Genomic DNA, 22,117 nt, shown 5'->3' on the forward strand with positions numbered 1-22,117 from the left:
TCAATACAACTGACTTTAGGTGTACAGGCTTTGACCTGACCTTCAGTCCTCTCCAGGTTAAGGACCTCCTAGCTGATAGCTATGACAAAACTGTACAACCTAGTCTGAGCATGGTGGCACATACCTGTGATCCCAGTGGCTCGGGAGACTAAGGCTGGATGATCACAAGTTCAAAGCCAGGCTCAGCAACTTAGTGAGGCCCTAAGCAACACAGTGAGACCCTGTCTCATAATAAAATAAAAAGGGCTGGGGATGTGGCCCAGTAGTGAAGTGCCCCTAGGTTCAATCTCTGGTATAAAAAAAAAAAGACACGGCACAACATAAAGGCTCCCAAAAGCCCCTGGAACCCTATCACTGAAATGTGGTGTGAACATGAGGAGTGACCAACAGCTCCCCATCAGGGAAAGGATAAGTTAGGAATTCACCAGTGAAACAGTGTTCTGTGCCTAAGGGTTCCACATCAGTGGATTCAACAAACCTCGGATTGGAAATGTTTCAGAAAAGAAATTGTACAGTCTTTTTCTTGTCATAATCCCCTAAACAATAGAGTAAAACAACTATACACATAATATTTATATCCTATTCAGTATTATAAGTCATCTGGTGTTGATCTGAAGTACATGGGAGGATGCGCATGGGTTACATGCAAATTCTATGCCATTTATATAAGGGACTTCAGCATCTGTAGCTTTTGGTATCCAGTGGAGGTCCTGCAACCTATTCCCTGAGTTTTTCTATACATTGTATGCAGATGTTAAAATGTTTACAGGGTAATAATGTCCAATTCATTCTACCATCCTTCCTACCCCAATACTCCCTCCTCTCTCTTCACTCCCTCTGCCTAATCCAAAGTAACTCTATTCTTCCCTACCATCCCACCATTGTGAATTAGCATATGTATATCAGAGAAAACATTCAGCCTTTGGTTTGGGGGGATTAGTTTATTTTGCTTAGCATAATATTCTCCAGCTTCATCCATTTACCAGCAAATACCATCATTTCATTCTTCTTTAAGGCTGAGTAATATTCCATTGTTTATATATACCACATTTTTTTTTATCCATTCATCTGTTGAAGGACACCTAGGTTGGTTCCATAGTTTAGCTATTGTGAGTTGACTGGTGTGATTCTACATCATGTACAACCAGAAGAATGAGAAGTTATACTCCATTCATGTATGATGTGTCAAAATGCATTCTACTGTCATGTATAACTAATTAGAACAAATTTTTAAAATTACAATAAAAAACATGCAATACCGTCAAACTGAATGCATAATAGAATATAGGGAAAAAATATTTACAGAGTTATGCAGGAACCAGAGAAAATGCTTCTATTACAATGTCATGAGACAAAAAGCAGGAATGAAAAGTTAGATTCACAGTGCAACAGCAAGGGTAGATAATAATGTGCTTAGGAAAAAAATCCAGGAGGAAAAACACCAACAAGTAACAACAGTTGCCTATGTAATAAGATTACAGGATACTGTTGACTTTTTCCCCTGCACTTTCTACACTATCATGAACCCTTATAATGAAAACTGAGAAATACTTCATGTCCACACCAGGCTTACCAGTTAGAAATGGAAAGGCAGTCACTGAGTGACTTAAGGGTGCTGGGTTGAGCTCTCATTAGCAGTCAGCAGGAGGTGAATAATCCAATTTGCAACACCAATCCCAAGCTGCTGAGAGTTGAATATTGTCTGCTGCCCAAAACTTTGTGAAAGGGCACTACATGGTCAACAGCTGAAGGGAGAGGGGAGGAAGATTCCTCCAACTGAATAAAGCCTGACATGGACTCTATCCCTGGAGCTGTTTTACAAAGCCTCAGTGGAACACTGTAGTCACCTGACACTGTGATGGGGTAGGGGAGTAAGTCTGATCTGAAAGGTGTAGTCAGAGGTGTGGCCCATGCTTTAGGAAAATTTAAAAGTTCCTGTGAAGCCAGCTTGAGAGCCAGTAGTATAGGGGGAAAAGGGCAAAGTGAGAAATAGTATTTTATTCCTAAACAATAATAACTATGAAACATGCCTGCTGAACTTGAACTTAAAACACTTAGAAACCACACAAATATGGTGGTGTACTGCTCAACGGTGGGGACACCTTCTGAGAGATGCATCACTGTGTTGGCATCACAGAATGAACTTACACAAACCTAGATGGATGGTACAGTCCACTCCACCCCTCAGCTATATGGGATACCCTACTGCACCTCAGCAACAAACCTGTACAGTGTGTTACTGTATTGAATACTGTAAGCAACTGAAATGTAGCATAAGTATTTGTGTACATAAACATACCTAAGTATAGAAAGGGCCTGGCAAAGACACTAGGTGAGGGCTGAGGGTTTACCTTAGTAGTAGGGTGCATGCTTAGCATGTGCAAGGCACTAGATTCAATCTCCAGCACAAAGTTAAAAAGAAACAAAATATACTAGATGACAGAAAATTTTCAGCTCCATTATAATCTATGAAATCACTATCAGACATGTGGTCTGTCATTAACCAGTATATGACTGTGTATAAAATATTTTATATTTCTGGAAAAGCCCTAAAATGTATTTTCAAAAGCATAACACTCATGCCTGGGACTGATAGCAACAGAGATGAGCATATCATATAAAAGTATCATCACAGAGAAAGAAAAGAAAGAAAACAACTAGGGTTTATTTACAGCAATCATTCATGAAGTATTTACTAAGCACCTCTCCTGACTCAGGCAAGACACTGGGTCACTAAGGAGATAGCACAGGTGTGGACAGGATCCCACTTCAACAGTTAGCTTGTGCAGGGAGACAGAAAACAAAATAAACAAGATAATTTCCAATAGTGAAAAGCATTCTGAAGACAACAACAAATGACACAGGAAAACATGAAAGATTATATTCCAATTTTATCGGACCTATCTATTCATGCAAAAAGAAATCTGTCTTTACAACTTCCCTCCTATTTTTATTCACATAACTGTAAATATTCTCTTGAAATTTATTATTAGCAACTGCTGTCCTACAAGTCCATGGCAGTCAGGACCTGTGTGGCCATGTTGTCAACTGGCTAAAAACACTTCCCTATTCCCTACCACACTTACTCAGTTTATCAACAATGGTTTGTTTACCTATACTATAAAGGATGCTTTAAAAATATGTAGATGAATATTTTTATCAACAATTTCAATTTTCCATGGAATAAGTCAATGCCAATCATATAATTAATAATACCCAATCTGCAATTTTGATGGCCATGTTTCAATTCTGAAAATAATGCCATCCTCTGACCAGTAGTGAGCTCCATAAACTCTAGGTCCAGATTAAGTAGTCATTTAAATTGTACTCCAGCTCTTAAAAACTATAAAAATAAGAAATAAAATCATTACATGAGATGGACCACACAATCCTGAAACTTAAGAGCAGTATATTATATCCCTCTATCTTGTAGAAAAAATTTAAAGCACTTTTTAAAAAAAAAAAATATAAAGAAAGGGAACCAGTACTCTCCCAAACTCCAGTTCAAATTCTGGCTTTATCACTTGCAACTGAGTGAATTATGGGAGTGATTTCATCCGAGTTTCTGCATTAACCACACCTGTCCTCCCTACCTCCTTTAGGAAGGGTGTGAATGGACTCCTCCTGAGGGAAAACAGAGGCCCAGAAAGGTGATCCGTGGGCCTTCTGGCTCAGCAGCTCACATTATCATATATACAAATCTCACTTAAGGCCCAAGCCCTTGTGGTAAGAATGAGCATTGTGTATCTAATGTGTCCACATATGTGCCAATAAAACTGTCACCTCGAGTGTGTGCACATGTTACTGACCAGCACCCTTTGTGATTCCATTTTCCACTTGAAGAGATCAAATCTTTATAGCACAATGATGCCCTGCCCCTGCCTCTGCCCCAGGACTACCTGCTCCAGAAGATGCAGAACTCCCAGGATTTGCAGAGCACATTTATTCCAGCCAAATGAAATGTCAAATGAGTCTCAATCCCCACCAAATTTCTGGTCTATTCCCAAAGGCCCCTAAAGTCTAGGTACCTTTCCCACTGGCCAGCTGTTCCCGCCCTTTCCTAATAGCAGGAAATACCTGGCTGGCACCACCTACTGCTACTCAGTCCCATGTTTCCCTCCACCCTCAGTCTTACCTTGGAGCTTCCTTTCCCACCCTTTCTACCCACCCTTCCTCTCTCCCACTCCCATACTCTTAGGAGCCCTGCATTGGCCCAGACTCCTTCCAAGATCCACCTCCTGCACTTCTGAGGGACATGCTGGCTGGGTTTTTCTTTTTATAACAATTACTATGCTTTCTTTCCCATATCCTCAGGTTTTCAATAACAGGCCTATGTAAGACTTCCTTTCTCATATACCCACTTATTGAGCACCTTTGTATTTGAACAAGCTCCAGCTTTACCCCCAGAGTTTGGTCAGCAGGTGGGATACCAGAATGCCAGAGGACCTGCTGGCCCTGGAGACGTCTCACACACATACACACACACACACACACACACACATGAAATAGTGTACAAGAAGCCTTCAGATTCTCCACAGAGTACTTCCTATGGGGTTTAAGAACAGTTGTTCACCATGGAGGAAACACAATCGTCATGCCACCCCTCCACTCCCAGAGAGATGTGGAAATCCCCAAGGCATAGAATTCTGCCAGGCCACTAGAGAGTTAACACACAGACTGCAGGACTCCATGCTCAGGTCCCGATACATGGGCAGCAGATTTGGGGCAGCCACAGGACAGTGCCCATAACAGTAGCTGTGCACACTGTCCTGAGGGGCTGCTCAGGCCCTGCCCCTCCCACCTGCACAGTAAGCCCCTGGCCTCCTACACCTCCATCTAGACCCTGGACACTTGTCTAGAAACCAAAGACAATATGTCCTCTCTGGTGTTGGGGGCTAAGTTCAAAGTCAAATTTGGATCCATCTCTAGCAACTGCCTATGACTCTGGTTATTTTATTTCCTCACCCTTGTTTTCCTTTTGCTCCACTTTTATCTGGTACTTAATCCTATGGTACTGAATGTGTTTTATAAGCCAACTCAAATCCTTCCTGAAGTGAAGCAGGGCAAATGCATTAAATGATCATAATCTCCAGTAATCACTTAGTAAGTACTGCCAGTGGATATGAGGGGTGCAGCCTTGGCACAAGGAGCTTGAGGGTCTGAAGGATTCCCTAACATTTCCCTAGGAGAACACCTGGTCACACACAGCTGGCTGAATGCACCATCCAGAGTGCCAACAGTATCATCCCAGACAGAAGGGGCTGTCACACTATTTCTAGAAGACAAGGAGCAGGTAGCAGGTGGCAGCACCCACCTGGGGCAAAGCCCACCACCATCACTTTGGTCGTAGGACTTCAAGTTGTTCTGAGATTCACTCTAGAACAAGGATTTCTACACTGTCTCTGCACCCCCACCACCTTTTTTTTCTTTTAACCAGGGAATGAATGCACAGGTGCTTTATCACTATGCTACATCCCCAGTCCTTTTTATTTTTATTTTTTATGGTTTTTTTTTCCCTTTTTTTTTTGCAGTACTGGGGATTGAACCCAGGGTCTTGTGCTTACAAGATGAGCACTCTACCAACTGAGCTATATCCCCAGCCCCACAGTCCTTTTTATTTTCAAAAAGGGTCTTGCTTCTTCCTAAGTTGCTTAGAGCCTTGCTAAGTTGCCAAGGCTGGCCTCCAACTTGCAACACTCCTACCTTGGCCTCCCAAGTCACTGAGATTACAGGCAAACACCACGGCACCTGGCTTTTATCTTTTCTTTATCTTTTGAAAGAACAGGAATTCTGGCAGTTAAAACTCCCACCAAAAACTCCAACATATTAGGCTGGTTCCTGGTGCATCAGGACAACTGTGGCTCTAGCTCCAGAGGATGATTCAGGGAGCCCAGCCAAAGGAGGCTGCAATTACCAAGTTGGGCTTTGCTTCGTTCCACCAGCCTTAAGTGGCAGCCAAGACAGGCAGGAAGAGGAAGCGATCTGACCCTGATCCAACAGCATCCGTAGTTCGAAGACAGCAGAGATGTTTTTTCCCCAAGCCTTCACCTTGACTCATAGGAAAGATTCCTCCATTCCGCTCTACTACCTTAGAAGTGGGTTCCTACTACCACAAGAACTTCTACATCTTCTTCATGGCCTGCTGAGTGCTGGGGCCAGTCCTACATGAGAGGATGGCAAGAACCATGGATGGGGAACAGGTATACTGTTCACAGTCAGGCTCTAGTCCAAGCCAGATACCATCTCCGTGATCTTGGACAAATCCCTTCAACTTTCTCCTGAGTAGCCTCCTCTGGGCCACACAGCTTCAGCCAACATGCAAAATTTCTGAGCACCAACTGCATACCAGGACCATGTGAGGACAGCCAACATAGGCAAGCTAAGGCCAGAGCACCCTGAACCTTCAAGTAAGCGTAAGTTGCCAGACGTGGCCAAAGCGCTAAAGACCAGAAGCACCATTCATACACCAACTCCCTACCTGCATCTCCTTCTCAGAATTTTCTCCTAACTCTAGGCTTCTTGCCACCTCCTCTTGCATGTTAAGAAGACACTTCAACATGTCTCTCCCCTACTGGCCCTCCTCCCCCCACCGAAACCTGCCATCCCCACAGCCATCTTCCCTCCCAGACACTCTGCCCAAAGGTCCCAGAGCTGTCCTCAATTCCTTTTCCCTTCACCATAGTCCAGGCCTCCAGCAAGTCCTCTTGGATATTCTTTAGAATATACCCAAGGCCTGACCACTTCCCAGACTTCTGCCACCCACTGGACTATAGGCACCATCATTTCCCACATGGACAAAGCCAGTGACCTCCTTCCCAGTCTCCTGCACTCACCCTGCCCCACACACAGGCAGAGGGACACCCCAAAACTTTGTCACTCTTAACTCAGATCAAGCCTTCCTGAGGTTCAAAACCCTCCCCTGGTTCCCCATGTAGACTCTTAAAGGCCTTGTATCAATCCACAGAACAGGAGTATGTGGTCTAGGAAAGTACAGTGAGAGAAAGTATTTAGAAATTTTATAGCCACTTGACATTGCTACAATATACAAACTATAACACAAAATCATATGGCTGAAATGGACTAAGAATTTAAGGAATGCTTCCTACCAGATATAATCACTTGGTAATGATTATATAATCACTAGATATAATCACTACTGCCCTGGTAGTTGGAGAGCCCCCGCCCCCCCCATACTCCCTGCAGGCCTGACTGCTAGGGCTCTATCCTGACCTCATCCACCCCTCTCCCTTACTCAGCTTGTCTCCCTGGCTACCTTCCTGTTCTTCAAACACCCTGAGCACATTTCTGCCTCAGGGATTTTGCACTGGTGCCTCCTCTCCCCAACATTTTCTCACAAGGCTAACTCCTCTTCCCTCAATGCTTGTGTTTCATACTGCAAACTATCCTCCCTGCTCCCCACAAAAACTTTAAACATTACCAGGTGTTTTTTTTTTTTTTTTTTTTTTTTTATTGCTGTTGTTTGTTTGTTTGGGGATTTGATTGTTTTTGCTGTTTTCTGAGCATGCATCATCACGTATAATGTATTTATGTTGTATTTTCCTTTCCATTACCATGTAAGTGCCACAGTGGGTTGGGGGGCAGAATGGAAATGCAATAAACACTGTAATGGAAGAATGTGGGGGCCCAGAGTGTAGGGGGTGACCAGCACAAAGAACACAAAGCCTTGTTCTGCAGACAAACATCAGTAAACCTGATGTTTGAGATGCTTCTGTGGGAAGACAAGAACCTGTGCAGACTTGGGGAGGGAAGTGGGCAGAGCTGGAGGACAGTGACCAAGGTCTACCAGAGAAGACTTTGTCTGCCACAACAAAGGCTCAGAGATGATCCTGCAAGGGACCTGGCATGTAAAGGGCTTTCTGACCCCAGGGCCAGAGCATTATTTATTTATTTGCTTGTTTGCTTGCTTCTTTGTGGTACTAGGGATTGAACTCAGGGCATTTCACACTGAATTACATCCCTAGTCCTTTATTTCTTTTTTGAGACAGCGTCTCACTAAGTTGTTGAGTCTGACCTCAAACTTTCAATCCTCTTGTCTAAGCTTCCCAAGCTGCTGGCTTTACAGGCATGCACAACCACTCCAGGCTCAGAGCATCATTTATAAAGATAAAGGGTGGAGAGGAAGGGGGGGCAGCAAGGAAACCAATTAGAAGGCTACACTGGACTGAGGCCATGGAATGAGATGAGGGACAGAATTTGAGAGATTTCCAAGGTCAGATCTACAGATGTTTGAGGGCAGTGAGGGCGAGGCAGGCTGAAATGAGGTATGGCTCAAAAAAGCTGTCCTCAAACGCCTCACATCACTGTCCCTTAGGGTAACAGTCCAAGGCTTGAGAGGCCTTCCAGCTGTGGTGACTGTAGTGCAAGGGGGGCTTCTCAGCAATCTGCCTCCTCTGCCCCTGTACCCTTCACAAACCTCTCTCCAGAGTCAAAATTCCTGTGTTTCTAAGACCCTTTTCTGAAAAGCTGGTGTTACTCTGACTTCTCCATTGCTAGATTTCAAGTAGATGTGCTCCAAGGAAATTGATAAGTACACATATCTTAAGCACCTGCCTTACTCTCAACACTTTAGGAGGCTCCAAGAAAGAACAGAAAAGAAACACAGGACAAGGTCCAACCCCAAGGTAAGAGATGTGGAGAGAACCAATTAAGGATGGAATGCAATTCCACATAACACGTGTGTGCCCAAAATTCATCTGATGTATGAGAAAGAAAGCATACTCATTTTTATCTTTAATTCATACCAGAGCTGAAGAAGAAGAGACATCACATGGGCTATACACCTTCAGCAACTAGTCAGATTTGGGGGGTGCCTATCCAAGAACAGGGAACTACACAGGCAAAGATGCAAGACTGGAAGTGCCCAGAAGAAGAGATAGAAGGCCTGATTTTAATATACAAATGTCCCAGGAAAGCCAGCTGCCCAAGGGGAAAGCTAGAAGGCAGGTGAACCCAAAACTAACCACCAGGGCTCAAAACAGACCTTACTGGTTACTGAATGGGTAGAACATAGAAAATCAAAGGAGGAGCTCCATGGAGTTTGTGGGAATCTTCCAGAACAGTCCCTGAGTATATGATGGAAGAAATGCATCTATAACTCATGAACCTTTAGGTAACTCTTCCAAACAAGCTTTGATCTTGACATTCTTTACAGTACAAACCTGGTCCTCCTTACATTGTCTAACATCAATTTAAGAGAAGCCAAAATCCTGTATAAACTTTCAGGGGAAGCCTAGGGCATGAATGAAAACATCCCAGAACTGTGATGACACAACCCAAGTCAAATAAGCTATAGCATTAATGAGGCATCAATGACAAGTAACTGTCTCCAGTGCTGAATAAAGCATGGCCACCTTATCCAGGAAGATGCACAAAGGCTTGCTGTCACTACCCTCTGGTAAGAATAGAAGAGACAACTTTCTTTCCACGCGGGAAACCCACTTGGGACTAAAGGGAGATGAGAGAACATTTTTTCGTAGACAACAGTGAAAATTTCTTTCCAATTAAACCGGCAACGGTGTGGGCTCTGACCAGGATACATTATCAATTAGTCAAAAGAGAAGCCCCATTTTTAGTTACCCATTGAATTCAGTATCTTCAAATACCTTGACCTAGAATTGACAGTACAGCTAACTCTCTGTTTACCATGATAATGGGGATTTCAGGAATGACAGTAGTTCACTGGGAAGCAAAAACAAGCCCACTGGATGCTCAGCAAGGCATCTATTAATACATTAAGGATGATGCTTCCAATACCATCAAGTGAGGGTCTGGTATTTGCTCAGCATTGTGAGGTTTAAATCACACATTTCCACTTCAATAAGCCAAGTGGTTTGATCCATCACTACTAGTGGAAAACCTGTTTGTCAGAGAGCGTGGCAGGGCGAGAACAGGAGCCATCACCCCATGCCTACCCAAAGAGCAGCTCCCCTACTAAGTGAGTAATGTGGTGAGGAGAGAGGCAGAACAGGAGTCAGGGAGAGAGTTGGCTGTACTGGCTCAACAAGCACCCCCCAGCAAGCTGCCCAGCATTTCTAGGAAGGAGAAAAGCAAACCGCCGTCCCACCTCGGGCTGCGCGGTCACAAGTGAGGCAGGGCTGGGACCATTCGCCATTTGGGCGGGAGGCCAGCCCCAGGTGCGGCAGGAAAGGGTGGCGCTGGCTCAGTGGCTGCAGCTCCTCACTCTGACCCAGCGGGGCCCCTGTGCGGTGTTGGGGGCACAGCGAGGCCTCAGGCGCTGTTGGGCAGGGACACACACACATACACACAGAGAGAGACACACCATTAGAGGATGTGCAGCAGCCCTGCAAGGGGTATAGGACAAGACCATCCAGGGTCCCAATCACCACACAGTGGTCCCCTCTGCTCAGAAGCTGTGAAGAGCCCACTGACCATATTCCAACCCTGAATATGAAGCTCAGATTCAAGGTTTGAGGAAACCAGAAAACTTCAGACTGGAACATTGTTTAGCTTGGTAGGGCCCGTGGCTGGAGATCCAGGGTTTGGTGTAAGGAGGGGCCCAATCAAATGACCAGGCTCCTATGGCTCCATCTCACCATTACACCTGGAACTTTCCACAAACTGTTCATTAAACTTGATGCTGTTTCAGCTCTGTGCTTTCTATCCTTTGGCTTCCATTCCATGACTAAGGGGAATGGCCCTATTCTTTTCTGTGCCTCTCACAATCACAATTCTTTTTTAAAAAATATTAATTAAAATTTACTTAAAAACAACTTTAAGTTGTTCTGTGTGGTGCAGAGCCAGCCACACAATCAAATCACACAGAGAACTCCTGTTGCAAATTTGGAAAAGAGGACTTGCTCACACTAACAACCTGTAGAGGGTTTTTAGCAGTTTTCCCTCTACATGAAACTTTAAGTTGTTTTTAAGTAAATTTTAACTGATATTTTTTAAAAAAGAATAGTGGCTGTGAGAGGCACAGAAAAGAATAGGGCCATTCCCCTTAGTCATCCATCCCAATCGCAGCCTTTTGACAGAGGAAGCAAAGGGACAATCTTTTATTTATTTTGAGTGTGTGTGTGTGTGTGTGTGTGTGTGTGTGTGTGTGTGTGTGTATGCACACGCGTGCAAATTTGACCCAAAAAGAAACTTCTGGAGATTATAAATCATTTTCAGTGGTTTCACAAAGGTCACAACCACTGCTTAAGCAGAGCAGTTTAAACTAAGAAAAAATGACAATAATTAAAAATGCTCCAAGCTTGATAATAATTCAGAATTCCTAGAGACAGAAAATCTGACTTTGATATGCAAATTTCTCATTTAACACATTTCTCAAAATGCCTGTGGTAATGGGACAAAGTCAAATAGAAACCTGTAAAAGCAGGAAATATTGGCAAGTGGTCTGATGATAGAACCACTGACTAAGCAAGAGTTGACTGGCTTGCCAAACTACAAACTCTTCAAAAAAAAATGTTTTCTGTTATGCTGATATAGTGTTACTAATTCCAGAAAGTATGTATATGAAAACCTGCACTTTCATTTTTGCAGTTAGAAGATACCATTTCTGCATCCCCCATCTCATACCTCCCCAAAGGCCATTAGGGCCACCTGTCTCTGTGTGCTGTCCACCCCATCACCACACAGCATTGGAGGGTGAAGGGGCACCCTAGGACCTTGGCCAGGAGGCCAACGTGGTTCAGGACATTAGCTTCCATCAAGCCCTAAACTCTACTTCGGCTCCCTGAAATAACTTTAGAACGTAGGACAAAGACCCAAAGTGACCTGACATGCAAAACCAGAACAAAGACCAGCCCTGTCCAGCGCAGAGCAAGCCACACAACCAAATCACACAAAGAACTCCTTTTGCATGTTTGGAAAAGAGGCCTTGCTCACACTAACAACCTGTAGAGATTTTTTAGCAATTTTCCCTCTCTACACGAAACAAAGACATCCAATTTCCATGCTTTATGATGCTGAAGTAGAATACACTGAGCCACTTGAGAGACCTATGGCTCAAATCAGCAGAAAAGGTATTTAATAACAGATTAAGGAAATAAGATTACCAAAAAAGAGCATCATTTCCTCCTAGCTACCAAAGAGTCAGCTCCCCTCTGTTTGGACAGTAGGCAATTCCTTTGCTGGCAGACCTTCTCAGAAGAGGAAGCTGATGAGACCTTCCTTGTTGACCACCTTTTCCTGAAAACCCAGGAAGCCACAGGAGCCACTCTGCCCAGAAGCACAGAATGAAACCCACAGAGCAGCCAAGGCTCCAAAAGGCCTTTTGTGAGTAACTCAAACCAGACTAGGGCACTGTTGTCTAGTATGCCAAAAGCTGAAAACTGAGGACAGAATCAAGCCCCAGGGTAGCCACCACATCCTCAGCCCCAGGGAACCCAGACTATCTGCTACCCTGGGTGCTGCATCACATAAGGTGCCCACTTGAGTCAGGGGTTAGGAAGGGCTTAGATTACTCACAGCCATGATAGGAGGCTGGCGACCCCCCAGCCTTGCCATATTCCTGCTCTGAGTAGCTGGTGGAGAGGTTGGGCTGGCTGGACCCACGGCCAAAGGTGATCTGGTTGCTGCCCATGCCAGTGGCCACCTGGGCCATGCGCTCTTTGGTTTTGAGAGCCTGGGCCCTCTCAGCCTTCAGTCGCTCCTCATCCTTGAGAAGGGCCACCAGCTGCTTAGACTTCTCACGGACATTGATGCCCTGGTCCTTGCCGTCACGATCAATGTACTGGAAGTCTTTCAGGGTCTGGATGGCGAAGATGTTCTCACGGCACTGCTGGGCCACACGCTCAGAGCCTGTCTTGATGAGGTAGTCCAGCAGGGTCAGCGCCTTGTACACGTGCCTCCAGTTCTTGCCATGATCATTGAGCCGTTTCCACACCATGCTCATGATTTCAGAGAAGGCCACTACATTGTAGGTCAGGTCAGCGATCTCGGTCATCAGAGAGCTGGATGGGCCCCATGGGTCATTGGAGGTGGCTTCCCGGACTTTGATTTCAGCCTCTGAGTAATTGTTCACAATGTTTTTCATCTGTCGTCTGATAGATGAAGTCGTCATTTTTATTTTCTTTGTTACAAATTTAAAGCCCTTCAAAGAGAAACTTTCCTGTTCTCTGTAAGTCCACACCCTCTGAAGGTCCAGTTTCCGTAACTGAGCTGGAGCAAGAGCCCTGAACAGTCATTTCCTCCTCTGGAGCCTCAGATCCAAGAAGCTGGAAGCCATGACCTAAAGAGAGAGAAAAAACACTCCCTGTGACATGTGTGCCCTGTGAGGGTGGGAGATCCTTGCTCAGATACTTCTGTAAACTACATATAGTAAGAAAGAATGTCCATTCTACTTTCAAAACTAAGATAAAATCAATAATGCCAGCTAATAATGAGTAAAATCTAAACTCAAGTAAACATTATAACTATTGTTCCATTTCCAAAAGGATTCCACTAGAATGGCTATTTGGTGGGTTCTATATTTTCACTGCCAGGAAGAAGTTAGCTGTAAAAGAATTAGGATGTTGGGGAAATTGATCCTGATGTATTTATTTTATTTTTTTATACTGGGGATTGAACACAGGGCTTCACACTCTACCACTGAGCTATATACCACAAGCTCAATCCTGATAGTTTTAAAATTTTATGTAGCCTCTCAATTTAAGGCTACCTTAATCCCACAATTCTTGTCTGTATCTCTAAAATTGTTGAACATTTGGCTTTGGTCCACTGGCCTTCTTTCTACCCAGGGAATTCTCCTTGAGAGAATTCTTTTCTGAACTTCCCTGCTCGAGAAATGTTGCGGATTCTCACCACTCTTCTAGAGCAAGGTTGACAATGAACCTTACCTCTGCTTTCAAGACCCTGGGCATTGACTCAGCTAATACAGACTTAAAACTTCTGTAGTTCAAGCCCAACCCCCGCAAGTCAAAAGAGGAGAAAACTGAGACCCAGAGCTCTGTATTCATTGGCTCCTAACACATTCATCCCCTTTCTTCCTCCAGACAATAAACACTTACGGAGCTAGAGCAGGGTCCACATCTCCGACACAAGGCTCTGGTCCTCAAGTTTGGTGACCCCCATCTGCCTCGTTCACTTGAGCACCCAGTACCTAGCAAGCACTGCGCCCAACACGAAATAAACACTGTTGGATAAATGATATTACAGATTAGAAAGTGTCCCTGTCCTTGCTGAGCAAGGTGGCAGATGCCTGTAATCCCAGAGGCTGGGGAGGCTAAGTCAGGAAGATCATGAATTCAAAGCCAGTCTCAGAAACAGCAAGGCACTAAGCAACTCAGTGAGACCTGTCTCTAAAAAAAATACAAAATTGGGCTGGGGATGAGGCTTGAGTGCCCCTGAATTCAACCCTGATACCCCCACAAAAAAGAAAAAAAAAGTAAGTGTCCCTGTCCTCAAGAAGGTCACAGTCCAGCAAAGGATAAAGGTTCCTCATTTAAAAAATGAGAACTCTAAGGCCCAAAAGACTTCAGAGATGGCTACAGATTAAGCAAAACAGCTGGACACCAAACAGAAAGTGAGGGGTTCCACCCATCACTACCACCTGCTTGGTCATTCAGGGTCCTTCAGGCCAGACTCTGTCTTGCTTATTGCTTGTGAAAATCATTGTCAACTGTCTGGCCAACCCCCCACTTATGGGCCCTCCTCCAGACATATCCCCTATGCAACAGCCTTTCCTCTCCACCAAGCAGCTGTGCTATTTCTGCTAGAGAAATACAAACAGCCTCAGTTTCCTCATCTAAAGCTCAGGTGGACAATGGACACATCAAAATAAACAAGTAAACAAAAGGAAGGCACAGGAAATGCAATGGACACTTGTTTATGTCACCACACAAGAAAAGAGACAGCTCATCCGCCATCTCATCACCCCAGGTATGCCAGGGATTCTGTCTCTGTCTCTGTCTGTGGCCACAGAACAGGCTTTGGTTGAAGACAGGCATGTTCTGCCTTCCCGAGCATTTGGCCAGCTCTTGTGAATACTCCAAAGCCTATGAGAGGACGAGAGATTTAAAAAAGAAAAACTTTTTCACAGTGCCCTGCACATTTGCTTTAATTAGGCTTTTCATTCACAGGGCAACATTTACGGCTGGTAGAAATGAGATGGGTCTCACAAAGGGAGAAAGAACACTGATTTATAGTGGGTATCTCCCAGCTTACAGAGTACATATTGTGTCAACAAGTGTAGTGACACATATCTGTAATTTCAGCAACTGGAAAGGCTGAGGCAGGAGGATGGCAAGTTTGAGGCCAGCCTCAGCAACTTAACAAGATCCTGTCCCAAAATAAAAATAAGAAGGACTGAGGATGTAAGCTCAATGGTAAAGTGCCCCTGCCCCTAGGTTCAGTCCCCAATACCAAACAAAAAGAGGAAAAAAAGGAGAGAAAGAATAGCTGTGTCAAAATCAGTAGTAATGTTCAGATGCACTTAATGGCTAGGGGCCCTACTATATGCCAGGAACCCTGACACTTTCTCAGTTGGATGGATGATTGCTCCCAATTCCAGAGAAGTGGGCAGAGCTGGAATTCTCCCTCGAAGAGACCCTCAGGACCTCTTCCCATAATTCAATTAAGCACTAGAGCAAACTGTTGGTAAAAAGACCTCTGATGGTTGAGAATATTTTAGGAAAAAAGAATACTTTCCCAAGGAAGAAACACACCCTGGGGTCTGCTGCCCTCCTCTAGTCCCACCACCTTTCAGAAGAGTGTGTGTGGGGTGGGAGGCAGGAGGCATGACAGAAGACTTCCAGCTGGGCCCAGCAACCTTCAAGAGACTGGGAGAAGCTGTGAAGCCCCATCAGGACTTCCACTGGGTCTACTAAGCATGTGACAAAGAAAAGGCAATGATTCCTGTGAGCAAGAGCCAGAGTGCCTCTGTTTCCCTGACAATGACCAGGAAAGGAATGCCAAACAATTCAGGTGTCAGGTCTGTTGACCAAGGTGGGTCTTTCTCTAACAGGCTCAACTTGCACAGACACCTGTTGGTAGTCTCTGAAATATTCAAGCTTTCTAAGGAAAAAGCTAATAAAATATGCATTGCAGCCTGAAAAATGCAGACTACACAATTGACATAACTTTCTGATATTTTCTTAAAGCTTATAGAAAGAGCAGCTTTCGGAACTAGCAGAGGCTAAGAAGGGAGAGATCTGGGAATAAGAAATGTCCAAAGAGACCAGAGATACCCAGGAGACCACTGTTCCAGGTAAACTGGGTTGTGCGCATTACCCTAGCAAGATGTTGCAAACTGAAACTTCCACTTTCAACTGGGTAACCTAAGTCAAGCTGCAGGACCTGTGTGCAATGCCCACAGTCACAGAACATCTCCATGGCTTTGCCAAACGGATCCATGTATACCCCAGACTCTTATTTTTCCCATTTCAAACTTCTCCTCTTCAACCCCAGAATTGGACTGTAAATACTTAGTGGCTCCTCTTCCAGCAAACATCTACCAGGACACCTTCTCAAAAGCAACCTCCCACCCTCCAACACATGCTCCCCTAGCCCCCAAGGACACATCCTGTTATTCCAAAACCTAAGTTTTTGGTTTTGTTCTCTCTTCTGAATAGTTTGCAAGCTCTATTTTCCAAGCTTTCCTTCCCAATTTGCCAGTTTTATTCCATTTCAGCCTCCTGAGAACACGCAAAAGCCACTAGAACAGGACCATTTGTTAACTTCTGGGCTCCTCATTTGGTTTAAACCAAGGAATTGTGATCAGTTCACAAACGTGAACCACATCCTAAGGACTCCAGGCCAGATATGGGGAAGACAGGGGACAAAAAGTTGTGAAAAACAAGAGGGAACAATAAACTTTGTTAACAATTCACAACAGGCCAGGTTTGGTGGCACGTGTCTGTAATCCCTGCAGCTTGGGAGGCTGAAGCAGGAGGATCATGAGTTCAAAGCCAGCCTCAGGCACTAAGCAACTCAGTGAGACCCTACCTTTAAATAAATATTAATAAATGTAAATAAAATACAAAATAGGGCTGGGGATGTGGCTCAGAAGTCAAGTGATGCTGAGTTCAATTCCCGGTACCCTCAAACCCCCCCAAAATTTTATTTTTTTATTTTTGAGACAAGGCCTCATTAAGATGCCCAGGCTAGCCTCAAACTTGTGATCCTCCTGCCTCTGACTTCCAAGTAGCTGGGATTACAGACGTGCACCATACCAGACTGAGATAGCCACTCTTAATCACTGTGAGTCAAAAAAAATTCCAAACAACAGCAAAGAAACTGAACAGCCTAGATGTCCTGGGGATCTTGCAGGGGGGATAAGTTAGAATTGGTCAGGCCCAGGGCTGGTGGTATAATCACTGGCAGAGCATTTGCCTGACATGCTGGAAGGCCCTGTGTTTGATCCCTAGCACCACACACAAACAAAAAGAATGACTTGTTAACCTTTTTGGAAGGTACCTGATGTGAATTTTGGAACTTTAAGGACTCCACATCAAGTCACAATCTTTTCAGTATGGAAAGAAACACTCACTTTTCTACATTTTGTCTCCAGAACTAAGAGCCTTTTTAAAGTCAGATTATTTAATTTTCAACCTGGAAATGGAATCTGCTGGTTTTGCCTATGCAACAACCATCTCCAACTGTCTTGGAAAGAGTGCCTCAGTCATTCTTGGGGATTGGCCAGGAGGAGGCTCTGGACTCAGGCAGGGCCAATTATAGCACCAGAGTCCCCAGCCTCATTGTACATTGACAATCCAGATTAGGCCTCCAAGAGACATCTCTGAAGGGACCTGAAACAAATGGGAAACCAGGAGATTGCTAAACTGCTAGAAGCCACCACAGGGACAGGGTCAGAGGTTACCTAAGACTAAAACAAGTACAGGAGAAAGCAAGAAGAGGGGGAAAGGCATAACATCACATCATTTGAACCTCTAGATTCACCTATATCTGAAGTCATTCGTCCCTTCTCATGTAACTGAGAAGTCATTTATAACCTTTAGCAGGGTGTGTTGTCACTTGTAACTCCATGTCCTATGCAAGAAGCGTCTGAGGATGCTTTCAAATCTGGTGCTCTTGAGGACAAGAGGAGGAAAGCCAGCAACAGCCAAACAGCACAGTCATTCCCTCAGCTCCTAGTGAGCCTCAAGCAGAAGTGTGGAGACAATGCCAGGCTCCCTGACACAAGACTGACAGAGGAGGAGAGGAGGGGCTGCATACTCCCAGGGATACTCAGCACTCCCCTACAATAAAGCATCCCCAAAGTCTGGGATCATCCACTTTTTTTTTTTCACGAGAGCAATGTATGATGGGAACCATAAAGTAATTACTAAATGCCCCCATGGCAAAGGGGCGTGCCAAGGGGAAAAAATCTGGCATACTTGAAATGGAATCAGACAGAATTAAACAGCTAACTGGTGTGAGGGGGTGAGGGTGGGGTTCAAAGCTGATATGTCCCTGGAGGCAAGAATTCTATAACAATGTGCTCCAACGACTTGTAGAGTTGAATAGGGAAATCTTTCAAATCTGGTACTTCATGGGAGACAGAGAGGGTCTTCTTGGTTGAGTCACACAGGTAGGGCACTGTCAAAACATGGTAACTCCACTCCCTAAGGAGATTTTGGGCAGTTGCTTTTCAGTTCCATTATCAAGGATGAAGACCTGCTGTGAGGAAATACCAACAATTACCCCTCAATACCATCCCTAAATCTAACAGCCACAGGACTCAACAGAGACTGCAGCAAATCAGTCCCAATCAATAAATATGACAGAAAGGATTGACTGAACATCCCCACATCAGATGGCAGCTCATACAATATGAGTTTGGCAGGCTCCTGTGACTTTACGTGTACTTTATCCTTCTAAAAGCAGATAACTCTGCGAGCTTAAGAAGGGATACATCCATGTTTCCCCCAGTGTCACACCTGTGTGGTCCACAGCTCAAATTTATCAGAACCTCCCAGGAGCCTGTTTGAAAATTCAGAAAGAGAATAAGAGGAAGAGGCAAGAGGATGCTGCATTCCTAACAAGCTCTCCAATGATTTTTAGGGGTCCAGTGTGTAATGCACAGGAGCCTAAATGTGTGCAATACTCTGCAATCCTTAATTAGCTGGTTCTGTTTCCTTTATGTGCCATCCATGAGAAAGCAAACACCTCCATCTTTCCTGCTGGGGAAAAGGGTGCAAGGCCCTTTACAAGGAGGCCCAGTCCGGGGCATTGAGACAGCAGCTCACATGACAGACCCTCCAAAGGACAACAGCCCAGTCAGGACAATATGGACAGTACCACATTCTTTTCAACAGTAATCATTTCAGCTTTAAGAGAAAGGACTATTATGGCTTTGCTTCAGCCAAGTTAGCATTAACTTAAAGCCTAAGAACTGTGGCTCATGCAGAGAAGAGAAGTGAAAGCAGGGGGAAATTCCTTTCCTTTATTTCTCTCACCAGGAAAAACAATGAGATTCAGCCTAAATGAAACATCTTCCTCACTAACCAAACCTGAGTACCTCCATTCCAATACTTTCTTATTTATTAGAGAAACTAAAACCAAACTTCATATCAGTATCTAAAAATTGGAATGGAACCACCATTTGCCCCAACTATCCCACTCCTTAGTTTATACCCAAATAACTTAAAATCAGCATACTACAGTGACACAGCCACATCAGTGTTTTTACAGCAGCTCAATTCACAATAGCTAAATTATGGAACCAACCTAGGTGCCCTTCAGCAGATGAATGGATAAAGAAAATATGGAATATATATACAATGGAAGATTATTCAACCTTAAAGAAGAATGAAATTATGGTATTTGTAGGTAAATGGATGGAGCTGAAGAATATGCTAAGTGAAATAAGCCTCCCCCAAAACTAAAGGCTGAATGTTTTCTCTGATATGCGGATGCTAATTCACAATTAGCGAGGGTGGTGCTAGGGTACTTTGGATTAGGTAGAGAGGAGTAAAGGGAGGAGAGGGGGTATGAGGGTAGGAAGGATAGTAGAATGAATCAGACATTATTAACCTATGTACATAAATGACTACACGATCGGTGTGGTTCTACATCATGTATAACCAGAAGAATGAGAAATTATATTCCATTTAAGTATGATGTGTCAAATGCATTCTGCTGTCTCATATAACTAATTAGAACAAAAAAAAAAAAACACTTTGCATTCATATACTTAAAGATTTTTGAGGGAAAACAAACATTTAAGATTTGACTTTGACTTCTATAGGGTATCAGGTAAAGCCCATGCTCATTTCTCTCTACCCAGGACCTTTCTCCAAGTAAAAGATCCTAAGGGGTATCAGTACACCTATATCAGGGTAGAGATGTAAAGGGCTGACTGTGTAGAAGAGTAAAGCCCCATGCTAGTCAATACCACCCTTCAGGTGAGTAGGAGGCCTTCCAACAAGAAGCCACCAGGGCAGCTTCTCCGAGGATCCATCAGTCGTTGCAACAAGCACAGGAAAGCTTAACTAGATCTAGTCAGATGGCCTCCTGAGACTTTACATGACCTTACTTTTCCTAAAGGCAGGAATCAAGTACCAAAACATACACAAAGAGTTTCATTTTTCTTTACCAACTGTTTGGACTCTGTGAAGGGCAACCCATGAGTACAGATTACACAGGTGGTGAAATGCAGTTATTTTAAAAGACTGTGTGAAGCAAGGACAGGTTAAGAGACCTGGTTCTGGCTGTTGCTGCTGACCCAGGGAATGGACATGATGAGCTGCAACCACCTGAGCAGAGGATCAAATACCCTGACAACTGCACAAAGGGGACACATAAACAGATATCCAAGGAAAACAAGCAATCTTTTAATATTCCCCTAACTTCCTTCAATGAAGTTTTGCGAATGACCAAATCATGGACAGCATTCTTTAAAAATTATGAAAAAGGGGCTAGAGGGTGTAGTGTAGTGGTAGAGTGCTTGCCTAGCATGAAAGTCATCTGGGTACTCCCCAGCACTGGAAAGGAGGACTAAATCATGCAAAAAAGCAAATGATGTGGTATGGTCCAAACAGACCAGATTTAGGAGAAACAGGGAAACACCAGGACCAAGATGTGATGATGTAACTGCTCTGCAGCACCAAGGACCAGGGTCCTTGTTTCCAAAATTACAGAGGTAAACCAGATGCTCTCCCCAAACCCTTCAGTTCCAAAACCACCATTCTGACCAATGGCCCTGTTCCCTGTCATCTCCATGGTGTCATGGGGAGTTCAGGTTTCTGACCAGTTCAGTCACTGGTCACAAACTGATGGACTAAAACTCAGGCCACAAGCCAATCAAACAGATGTTTCTGTAGGCCTGTGGGGCTCTGTGGGAGGAAAAAAGGGGAGGCAAAAAGGAGGGCTTCCCTTTGGTCTTTGGAAGTGTGAAGAGTAGCCCTCAGAACCCCTCCCCGCTCCCAGAAAAGCAGCCTGTGACCCACTAAGAGATCTCCATTTCTAACACACAGTGACTCTGCCCCTGGAAACATCACTGATGAAAGACAATGGGGCCACACACACCCAGACTTGGCCCCCTCCCCAGGGCAGGCCATGGTATGGATCACCACTGCTAATCAGTACAACCTTCCAGCTTGAGATGTTTGAAAGAAATGACAAGCTACATGGGAAATTTTCAAGTTCCCATGATTTCATGCTTAATTTAGACCTGTCTGGTGGTTGTGGTGGTGCTAAGTGCTGGGCTGTCGCCATCTCCAGAAGCCAGAGTGTGGAAGTAGGGGGGCGGTGAGCCATGGGGCTCTCAGCCACACGTCCACAGTCTCTGGGTTTCTAGCACCCCTGTGACTTCACTCTTCTCAGAGGGAGCACAGGATTTGAGCCAAGAAGGAATCTGCCAAGGAGCAGGTATTTTCACCCTGTGAGCACAAGACCACAGCTCAAGAAAAGTAAGTGGTTAGCTCACCTCTGCCCTGCAACCAGCATTTCTGGGAGGGCCTTGGACTCCCATAGCAGCTGTGGAGGAGCTAGGAGGAGATAGGTAGATTTCTGCAGGCAGCAAAGGGAGCTACTTCCTCAGACTTCTGGTAATGACAGCTAATGTCCCCGAGTCACACCAGCTGACTTTGGTTCCCAACCCAAACTTACCATCGCTGGGGTTGGAGGGGTGAACCAGAATCTCAGAGATCAAAAGACAGGCTCATCTCAGCATGTGCTCAAATGCGCCAAA

At 44.5% G+C, this 22,117-nt stretch overlaps 1 protein-coding gene across 10 annotated transcripts in view; it reads right to left on the reverse strand.

The window, feature by feature from the left end:
• Positions 1 to 22,117, reverse strand: part of EPN2 (epsin 2) — a 92,387-nt gene that overhangs the window by 34,240 nt on the left and 36,030 nt on the right. For 6 of the 10 annotated variants that reach the window (XM_079131688.1, XM_079131686.1, XM_079131690.1 and 3 more), the window contains exons 2-4: positions 13,995 to 14,119; positions 12,454 to 13,216; positions 10,085 to 10,255 (exon numbers count right to left, since the gene is read on the reverse strand). In XM_079131688.1, the coding sequence (XP_078987814.1) occupies positions 10,085 to 10,255; positions 12,454 to 13,048 (766 nt within the window). In that variant the 5' untranslated portion in view covers positions 13,049 to 13,216; positions 13,995 to 14,119. The remainder of the gene's footprint in view (positions 1 to 10,084; positions 10,256 to 12,453; positions 13,217 to 13,994; positions 14,120 to 22,117) is intronic. The other 4 variants (XM_079131689.1, XM_079131685.1, XM_079131684.1 and 1 more) reach the window with 2 other exon arrangements.

The sequence above is a fragment of the Sciurus vulgaris genome (genome assembly GCF_902686455.1).
Source record: "Sciurus vulgaris genome assembly, chromosome: 3".
In the NCBI taxonomy this organism is placed as follows: Eukaryota; Metazoa; Chordata; class Mammalia; order Rodentia; family Sciuridae; genus Sciurus; species Sciurus vulgaris.